The 10,593-nt window shown below is 46.3% G+C and overlaps 1 protein-coding gene across 1 annotated transcript in view; it reads left to right on the forward strand.

Moving 5' to 3' along the window:
* LOC137460074 (sperm-associated antigen 17-like) overlaps positions 1-10,593 on the forward strand; it is a gene marked incomplete at its 3' end in the record, with an annotated part of 114,358 nt that overhangs the window by 49,458 nt on the left and 54,307 nt on the right. Inside the window, 6 exon segments of the mRNA XM_068170672.1 lie at positions 1,455-1,610; positions 2,265-2,337; positions 3,730-3,848; positions 4,957-5,094; positions 5,177-5,290; positions 7,168-7,281. Coding sequence (XP_068026773.1) covers positions 1,455-1,610; positions 2,265-2,337; positions 3,730-3,848; positions 4,957-5,094; positions 5,177-5,290; positions 7,168-7,281 — 714 coding nt within the window.

Below are 10,593 nucleotides of genomic sequence, written 5' to 3' on the forward strand. Positions count from 1 at the left end.
GCAGGTTGATCACCAGTAGAAACATTCACATGTGATATAAAAGGCTTATTCTAAGTTGCCTCTCTTCACAGAATCACAGAATGGTGAGAAGGACCTCTAGAGATCATCTACTCCAACCCCCCTGCTAAAGCAGGTTCTCCTAGATCAGGTTGCAGAGGAGCATGTCCAGGCAGGTTTTGAAATTCTCCCCAGTAGGAGGTTCCACAAATAAATATCCCATCCCTATCAAAAACCCCAAACCAACCAAACAAAAAACTCACTCCAAAACAAAAAACAAAACCCACAAACAAACAAACAGAACAAACAACCTAAATTCCAGTTGTAAGAAAACAGTCCATGAATAATTACTGATAAAATTAGTTAGGCTTTGCGCAAAGGGACTTTGACAGGCTGGACAGATGGGCAGAGTACAAGGGCAGGAGATTGAGTTCATCCAAGTGCCAGGTTCTACACATTGGCCACAACAACCCCATGCAGTGCTACAGGCTGGGGTCAGAGTGGCTGGAGAGCAGCCAGGCAGAAAGGGACCTGGGGGTAGTGGTTGATAGTAGGCTGAACATGAGGCAGCAGTGTGCCCAGGTGGCCAAGAAGGACAATGGCATCCTGGCCTGCATCAGGAACAGAGTGGCCAGCATGGGGAAGGGAGGTCATTCTGCCCTGTGCTCAGCACTGGTTAGGCTACACCTTGAGTCCTGTGTCCAGTTCTGGGCCCCTGAGTTTAGGAAAGGTGTTGAATTGCTGGAAGGTGTCCAGAGAAGGGCAACAAAGCTGGGTAGGGGTTTGGAGCACAGCCCTGTGAGGAGAGGCTGAGGGAGCTGGGGTTGCTTAGCCTGGAGAAGAAGAGGCTCAGGGGAGACCTTCTTGCCCTCTACAAGTACCAGAAGGGAGGTTGTAACCAGGAGGGTGTTGGTCTCTTCTCCCAGGCAACCAGCACCAGAACAAGAGGACACAGTCTCAAGCTGTGCCAGGGAAGTTTAGGCTGGAGGTGAGGAGAAAGTTCTTCATAGAAGGAGAGATTGGCCATTGGAATGTGCTGCCCAGGGAGGTGGTGGAGTCACCATCCCTGGAGGTGTTTAGGAAGAGACTGGATGAGGCACTTGGTGCCATGGTTTAGTTGATTAGATGGTGCTGGGTGATAGGTTGGACTTGATGATCTAAAGGTCTTTTCCAACCTGGTTAATTCTAATCTATTCTAACTGAAGCCAATGGGCAATACTGAGTCCATACTGAGTGTGGCAGTCCATGTGGTGTGGCAGTGGTGATGTAAATAAAGATGAGGCCTTGTTTTCTTAGAATAATTCTATAAATATTTTTGATTAGTGAAGAAAAAAAAATCCCTTAGATGATTTTTAAACCCTTATAGATCTGCTGGTTAGAGAGGTAATGACTCCTATGGCTGAGTTATGTGATGGTTTGATATGCTAACTTGATTCTTTGATTTTTTTCTGTCCTAGCTTGAATTTGGCACTGTGCTGTTTGAAAGTATTGCTTGTTTGATGTATGACTGCCTGGACTGGAGAAGACAGCATCACACCTACTTGGAAAACACCAAGTTTATTAATGTGCCTGTAATACCAGAGAGCAAATCCACACAGCCAAGTGTAACAGAGGCAAGGATCCTTTGTACTTCACCATGCTGCTTGTGGAGAACAGCTAGCTATAGGCTAGCTCCTTGTCTTTAATTTTGCACTCAAGAACTCAACTTGGACCATCACTCTGTGTGTATTTTTCTGGGAAAGAATTGTCTTCAGCAATTAAAACCTGCAAAAAGGGGGAAAGGGGATGGTGGAAGGCAGTTGACTGCTGAGGAAACTGGAAAAGGAAAATCTGAAGGCTCATACAGGTCTAGAGTATCTCCTTAAAGAGCTTCTAGACACCTTCTTGTATCTGAAAAATCAATATGCCTGCAAAGAGCTGCTGTGTCTTGTGGCAGATCTGTGATCTACCAATAAAATATCATCCGTTCTATGCAAGACCAGTTCTTTGTTTATAGTAGACAATAGCTTAAGTGAGCAGGAGAATGGGCTTACTCCATCTGTGGCAGTAGTACTGAATGCTCATCTAAAGCATTCATCAAAGTACATTGGGACTATCCTGTTCCATTCAGAGTTAGGTGGAATTTGCCTCCCCTTATTCCAGCCATTTAAAAGATTTCCTTCAAGGCTAGGATGAATAAACAAAGATAAAGGAAACAAACTTCTTCCACATTTTTGTGCAGTTCCATTATGTCTGAAGGGTTATTATCTTTGGTTTTCTTCCTTTAGGTAGAACCATCACTACTTGCAAAGAAAAAAGGACAAGCAGAAGAAATTCTGACAGCAGCAACTTTGTCCCAGGGTACGTCCAAGAAATAAAAACATTACCTGTAGCTCTTCAGTCTGTCATAGCATTCATTCATCTGGCAGCCAGTCACTAGTAGTGTCCCCCAGGGACCAGTGCTGGGCCCCATCCTCTTCAATATCTTTATTGATGATCTGGACGAGGAGATTGAGTCCATCATCAGTAAATTTGCAAAGGACACCAAGCTGGGGGCAGGAGTTGGTCTGTTAGAGGGTGGAAGGGCTCTGCAGAGGCACCTTGCTAGGCTGGACAGATGGGCAGAGTCCAACAGGATGGCATTCAACAAGTCCAAGTGCTGGGTACGGCACTTTGGCCACAACAATCCCATGCAGACCTACAGGCTGGGGGCAGAGTGGCTGGAAAGCAGCCAGGCAGAAAGGGACCTGGGGGTACTGGTTGACAGCAGCTGAACATGAGCCAGCAGTGGGCACAAGTGACCAGGAAGTCCAATGGCATCCTGGCGTGGATCAGAAATTGTGTGGCCAGCAGGAGCAGGGAAGTCATTCTGCCCTGTGCTCAGCACTGGTTAGGCCACACCTTGAGTCCTGTGTCCAGTTCTGGGACCCCCAATTTAAGAAGGACACTTGAATATGTCCAGAGAAGGGCAATGAGGCTGAGGAGGGGTCTCAAGCACAAGCCCTATGAGGAGAGGCTGAGGGAGCTGGGATTGCTTAGCCTGGAGAAGAGGAGGCTCAGGGGAGACCTTCTTGCTCTCTACAACTACCTGAAAGGAGATTGTAGCCAGGTGGGAGTTGGTCTCTTCTCCCAGGCAACCAGCCCCAGAACAAGAGGACACAGTCTCAAGCTGTGTCAGGGGAGGTTTAGGCTGGAGGTTAGGAAGAAGTTCTTCTTAGAAAGAGAGATTGGCCATTGGAATGTGCTGCCCAGGGAAGTGGTGGAGTCACCATTACTGGGAGTGTTCAGGAAGAGCCTGGATGAGGCACTTGGTGCCATGGTTTAGTTGATTAGATGGTGTTGGGTGCTCGGTTGGACTCGATGATCTCGAAGGTCTTTTGCAACCTGGTTAATTCTATTCTATGTCCAAGCAATGAGAACACCACCAGTAGCTCTTTAGTCAGGTAGCATTCACTCATCTGACATCACAAACCCTTGGAATTATTTGCACAGTTCTGAAGATGTGATTTGATGTTCTGAGAGTAGCTTCTTGGTGATTACACTGGAAATCTCTGGAAATTGGGGGTGGTAATATCTCCATCCTTTAGAAAGTTACTTCAGCTGTTCCTAGTCACAGTCAGATTTCTAAGAGCTCTGTGGAAGTGTATTTGTTGTCTCTTTTAAGAATAATTTGCTGCAGTTTGAAGTGGTTGGCAATGTAAATTGGCATTTCTGAGGAAATTGATCTTACTGTTTTTTGTGTTACTAAACCAGAAGCAGCTGCTTCCTTTTTGACTCCTTCTGTGGACATGAGGTACTACAATGACTTACTCAGTCAAATACCAGAGGAATGCTTTTCTGTACCCTTGCTGCTCAACTGCATGTTGGAACAGGTGGGAATATTCTCTTTATAATTCCAGTGGCTGATTTGGCTTAGACCTGTTAGACTGAATTGATCAAAGATCAGTGAACTGATTTCAGCTTAAAATAAGAGACTTTGCATGGAAACACTGACCAAGGGAGCTCAATACAAAGGAAACACAACTCAAAAGTGTCTTAATTGGTTGTCTTTCCTCTTGTGCACTTCTCCTGTATCTAGTGTGTATTATTCCAACAATATTTTTTCTGTGTTGCACATACAATATAATCAAATGAGGAAGAAGGTTTAATTTGGGGGCAGGAGTTGATCTGTTAGAGGGTAGAGAGGCTCTGCAGAGGGACCTTGACAGGCTGGACAGATGGGCAGAGTCCAAGGGTATTAGATTGAACACATCTAAGTGCCGGGTTCTACACATTGGCCACAACACCCCCATGCAGTGCTACAGGCTGGGGTCAGAGTGGCTGAGAGCAGCCAGGCAGAAAGGGACCTGGGGGTGCTGATTGACAGCTGCCTAAACATGAGCCTGCAGTGTGCCCAGGTGGCCAAGAAGGCCAATGGCATCCTGGCCTGGATCAGGAATAGTGTGGCCAGCAGGAGCAGGGAAGTCATTGTGCCCTGTACTCAGCACTGGTTAGGCCACACCTTGAGTCCTGTGTCCAGTTCTGGGCCCCTCAGTTTAGGAAAACTGGGGAGAGGTCTGGAGCACAGCCCTATGAGGTGAGGCTGAGGGAGCTGGGGTTGCTTAGCCTGGAGAAGAGGAGGCTCAGGGGAGACCTCATTGCTCTCTGCAACTACCTGCTGGGAGGTTGTAGCCAGGTGGGATTGGTCTCTTCTCCCAGGCAGCCAGCACCAGAACAAGAGGACACAGCCTCAAGCTGTGCCAGGGGAAGTTTAGGATGGAGGTGAGGAGAAAGTTCTTCTCCGAAGGAGTAATTGGCCATTGGAATGTGCTGCCCTGGAAGGTGCTGGAGTCACTATCCCTGGAGGTGTTCAAGAGGGGATTAGCCGTGACACTTGGAGCCATGGGTTAGTTAGTCCTGAGGTGTTGTGTGATAGGTTGGTCTTGATGATCTCTGAGGTCTTTTCCAACGATATTGATTCTGTGATTCTATGTTTGCCAGGTGATTGCAAGTGAAGAAGACCTTACACCACCTAGTCTGGTGGTACCTGAGCCTCGGGCAGATGGGCTACATCATAGCATTGCAGATCACATAGCCTCCATCCTGCCTTCTCTTTCGCTTTCCAAGAGTGAAAAAGAGGTTTGTGTTGCCTTTTGTTCATATCCCAAAATGACAAATTAATCTGATTGTTTATGGTTAATCTGTCTTTGTTTTTCAACAGAATCTATATGACTATTTTTCTCCTAAATACAATGAAAGAGAGACTGTTACTCCCAAGTACCCTCTCTTATTCAACTACCATGATGCCCAGGCTCAGCGATTGCTCATGCTGAAGGTATAGTGCTACCTGTCATATGTATGTATAAACAGTTCTAAAGTCCACAGGCAGTCAATATTCATTGCACTAAAGAGGATGGAGAGGTGTTTTTATAAAGCAGAACAGTATAGCCTAGATATTTTCCTACTGAAACAGACACACTAATGTGTTTAGTCTGGTTAAAAAGCAGTGAAGTAGTCCTACTGGCAGACAAACACAGAGCATTAGATTAATTTCAGTGATCTGCTTGCATAATTGGTAAGAATGTTTAGCCTTTGGCATAGATGAGATGACAGAACTCTGTTGATTTACTGTAGTCAAACATTGATGAAACTTCAGAAAAAGAGTTACTAACTTGATAGCAGTGATTTAGTATGCAGACTAGATAGAATTAGAATAGAATAGAATAGAATAGAATAGAATAGAATAGAATAGAATAGAACAGAACAGAACAGAACAGGATAGGATAGGATAGGATAGGATAGGATAGGATAGGATAGGATAGGATAGGATAGGATAGGATAGGATAGGATACATAGTTGTAGACAGCGGTAAGGTCTCCCCTGAGCCTCCTCTTCTCCAGGCTAAGCAACCCCAGCTCCCTCAGCCTCTCCTCACAGGGCTGTGCTCCAAACCCCTCTCCAGCTTTGTTGCCCTTCTCTGGACATAGAATCATAGAATCATAGCATCAATAAGGTTGGAAAAGACCTCAGAGATCATCAAGTCCAGCCTGTCAAGTGTCTCTAAATCATTCTTAGATAGAGGGGCCCAGAACTGGACACAGGACTCAAGGTGTGGTCTAACCAGTTCTGAGTACAGGGCACAATGACTTCCCTTCCCCATGCTGGCCACACTATTCCTGATGCCATTGGCCTTCTTGGCCACCTGGGCACACTGCAGGCTCACGTTCAGCCTACTATCAACCAGTACCCCCAGGTCCCTCTCTGCCTGGCTGCTCTCAGCCACTCTGACCCCAACCTGTAGCACTGCATGGGATTGTTGTGGCCAATGTGCAGAACCTGGCACTTGGATGTGTTCAATCTCCTACCCTTGGACTCTGCCCATCTGTCCAGCCTGGCAAGGTCCCTCTGCAGAACCCCTCTACCCTCTAACAGATCAACTCCTGCCCCCAGCTTGCTGTCATCTTCTAATTTACTGATGATGGACTCAATCCCCTTGTCCAGCTCATCAATAAAGACATTGAACAGGATAGGTAGGTTATAGCACGATGTTTGAGAAACAGATAGAGCAAAAAGGTTTGAAAGGTATAATCCAAGAAAAAGATATTGCAAATGTGTAATACTAAAAAGGGCAAAACTGAAAGGTGCCAGTAAGTCTCAAAAGATTAGGCCTTAAATATGTAGGGATGGTGCTGTCCCAGACAGAGCAATGAATTTACAGACTTCATTTCTGTGAGAAGTAGTACAGAAAGTCACATAGAATCATAGAATCAGTAAGGTTGGAAGAGACCTCAAAGATCATCAAGTCCAACCTGTAAGGTTGGAAGGTACAGTATCACAGTATCACAGTATAACTTAGGTTGGAAAGGAACTCGAGGATCATCGAGTCCAACCTGTCAACACAGACCCCATGACTGGACCATGGCACCAAGTACCTGCTGCTGCCTCTCTGAATAGATCAGTACACACTTCTGTACTCCAGAATTTGAGTCTAGCTAGCACAGGCAAATAGGTTCTAACAAGTGCCTGTTGTTATGCTGTTAGTTATTCTCTTATGTATTCCAATTTTTCTGCCTAAGATTTCTGACACCATGATTCAATAACACATAGTGAGCACACACACAGAGTCTGTGTCTAGCCAATTTAACTAGAAGACTAGCTTTTTCACTGGTGTGAAAGTTTGCTTCACCTCAAGTGCTTGGGGTTTTGTTTCAGGTCCAGGATAACTTAAATCCAGAGAAGATTGAACGTGAAATGATGGCTAAGCTGCCTCTAACAGAGCTTATCCATTTCACTTGTCCATCAGCTGAAAACAACACTGAATGCTTGGCAAGAGCTCATGAGCTCAAGTATTATTGTACCAATGGTAAGCTGATTTTCTTTTTCATTGACATAACTTTAATTCTGGTCAATTGTCCTACTAAATAGGAGGAATGTTCAGATGGGCAGAGTCCAACAGGATGGCATTCAACAAGTCCAAGTGCCAGGTTCTGCACTTTAGTCACAACAACCCCATGCAGTGCTACAGGCTGGGGTCAGAGTGGCTGAGAGCAGCCAAGCAGAAAGGGACTTGGGGGGTACTGGTAGATAGTAGGCTGAACATGAGCCAGCAGTGTGCCCAGGTGGCCAAGAAGGCCAATGGCATCCTGGCCTGCATCAGGAGCAGTGTGGCCAGCAGGAGCAGGGAGGTCAGTGTGGCCCTGTACTCAGCACTGGTTAAGTCACACCTTGAGTCCTGTGTCCAATTCTGGGCCCCTCAGTTTAAGAAGGACATTGAGAGACTTGAACGTGTCCAGAGAACAGCAACAAATCGGGGGAGGGGTTTGGAGCACAGCCCTATGAGGAGAGGCTGAGGGAGCTGGGGTTGCTTAGCCTGGAGAAGAGGAGGCTCAGGGGAAACCTCATGACTCTCTACATCTACCTGAAGGGAAGTGGTAGCCAGGAGAGGGTTGGTCTCTTCTCCCAGGCAACCAGCACCAGAACAAGAGGACAGTCTCAAGCTGCACCAGAGGAGGTTTAGGCTTGAGGTGAGGAGAAAGAGTAATTGGCCTTTGGAATGTGCTGCCCAGGGAGGTGGTGGAGTCACCATCCCTGGAGGTGTTGAAGAGGGGATTGGATGTGGCACTTGAAGCCATGGTTTAGTTGGTCCTGAGGTGTTGGGTGATAGGTTGGACTTGATGATCTCTCAGGTCTTTTCCAACCTTATTGATTCTATGATTCTGTGTCTTTCAGAATGTGTTCTATGTAAGCTGTTGGTGTTAATAATGAAATTACTTCTATAAAAGTTCCTTGATCAAACCAAAAATACATTAATTTCTTCAACCATAATCACTTCTGCCTTTACATTTTCTATCGTATAACAATAAATTTGATTTGTTCTTGACTTTGTTTGCACCTGGCTAACTTCTAGGTAAATTATGTGCAAAATCTTAGGCAAAGGGCAAAAAATGATAGCTGGTTAGGAAGCAGGTCAAGGGAGGTGATTCTCCCCCTCTACTTAGCTCTGCTGAGACCCCACCTGGAGTATTGCCTCCAATTCTGGAGCCCCTATTACAAGAGAGATCTGGAGGTGCTGGAAGGTGTCCAGAGAAGGGCCAGGAGGATGAGCAGAGGGCTGGAGCACCTCTCCTGTGAGGACAGACTGAAGGAGTTGGGGCTGTTCAGTCTGGAGAAGAGAAGGCTCCCAGGTGACCTAATTGTGGCCTTCCAGTATCTGAAGGGGACTACAAGAAGGCTGGGGAGGGACTGCCCAGGATCTCAGGTAGTGATAGGACTAGGGGGAATGGAATGAAGCTGGAGGTGGGGAGATTGAGGCTGGATGTGAGGAGGAAGTTCTTCCCCATGAGAGTGGTGAAGCCCTGGAATGGGTTGTCCAGGGAGGTGGTTGAGGCCCCAGCCCTGGAGGTGTTTAAGGCCAGGCTGGATGAGGCTTGGGCCAGGCTGATTTAGTGTGGGGGTGTGCCTGCCCATGGCAGGGGGTTGGAACTAGATGATCCTTGTGGTGCCTTCCAACCCTGACTGATTCTATGATACTATGATATGATAAGCTAGGGAGAATAAAGGAAGTTTATGATAAGGAAGTCTTTTCATGAAGTGAAAATAACTAGCTGTTAACTGGGTTTGATAATGTCTTCTCAGTTTTTTTAAATCAACATCATTTATATGAGGGTAATGAGCCAAGAGGTATTCAGATGTGGGAAACACTTCATTTAAGATGGATGAACAGTTATGATGGATGAATATGGTTTTGCAATTTGGAAGCATTGAACTTTGAATGCAGTGTGAAGTGTAGCTCACAGAATTTGATCCAGCACCATCAAGGAAATTGTTGTTGGCTTTTGCAGAGTTGCCAAGAACAATCCATTTACATAGCCTTCTATTTATCTTCTCATGGGCCATAAGGACATTTTCACTTAATGATTGCAATTCTTTTATAGAACTTCTGAGTTGGTCCTGAAGTAGAAAGAGCCTTCCGAGTGTTTAATTGAAAGCCTGATGCTGACTGAGCTGAATGACTCTGCTTTCCTGGAGAGCTCTGGATCAGTGGTGGGAGGTGATTCTAAAGAAGCTGATACCCCTTGGGATAATCCAGCCAGGTTTGCAAAACAGCTGAGACAACTCTTCCTCAGTGGGAAATCTCCAAGAAGCTCTGGTAAAAACCTCTCTTTACATTACACCTATCATCACACCTATCCAACCCCTACAGGCTTGGAAGGGACCACAAGGAGCATCTAGTTCCAACCCCCCTGCCATGGGCAGGGACACCCCACACTACATCAGCCTGGCCAGAGCCTCAGCCAGCCTGGCCTTAAACACCTCCAGGGACAGGGCCTCAACCACCTCCCTGGACAACCCATTCCAGGGCTTCACCACTCTCATGGGGAAGAACTTCCTCCTCACCTCCAGCCTGAGTCTCCCCACCTCCAGCTTCATTCCATTCCCCCTAGTCCTATCACTACCTGAGATCCTGAGCAGTCCCTCTCCAGCCTTCTTGTAGCCCCCTTCAGATATTGGAAGACCACAATTAGGTCACCTCAGAGCCTTCTCGTCTTGTGAAAGCCTTGCCCTTCCTGGAGGGCTCAGGGGAGAACTTACTGCTCTCTACAACTACCTGAAGGGAGGTTGTAGCCAGGAGGGGGTTGGTCTCTTCTCTCAAGCAACCAGCAGCAGAAGAAGAGGACACAGTCTCAAGCTGTGCCAGGGGAAGTTTAGGCTGGAGGTGAGGAGAAAGTTCTTCACAGAGAGAGTTATTGGTCATTGGAATGTGCTGCCCAGGGAGGTGGTGGAGTCACCATCCCTGGAGGTATTTAGGAAGAGACTGGCTGAGGCACTTGGTGCCATGGTTTAGTTGATTAGATGGTGTTGGGTGATAGCTTGGACTTCATGATCTCAAAGGTCTTTTCCAACCTGGTTTATTCTATTCTAAGTGTAGCAGAACTGATCATGTAATTGTAGTGCTAGTTGTCAATAAAAGGAAGCATCAACTTGATGGTAATCTGACAATCAACTTGATGGTAATCTTGTATACTAAGCAGAAAAATGTTTCTTCATATATTGGTCTCAAATTACTGTCTAGCACTTGTTGTCCCTGATTTTAAAGTGCTTTTGTAGGAGAGAAGTGTAGCAGAGCTGATCATGTTG

The sequence above is a fragment of the Melanerpes formicivorus genome, unplaced genomic scaffold (genome assembly GCF_026170545.1).
Source record: "Melanerpes formicivorus ecotype bairdi unplaced genomic scaffold, bMelFor1.0.p_v2 SCAF_504, whole genome shotgun sequence".
Classification (NCBI taxonomy): domain Eukaryota; kingdom Metazoa; phylum Chordata; class Aves; order Piciformes; family Picidae; genus Melanerpes; species Melanerpes formicivorus.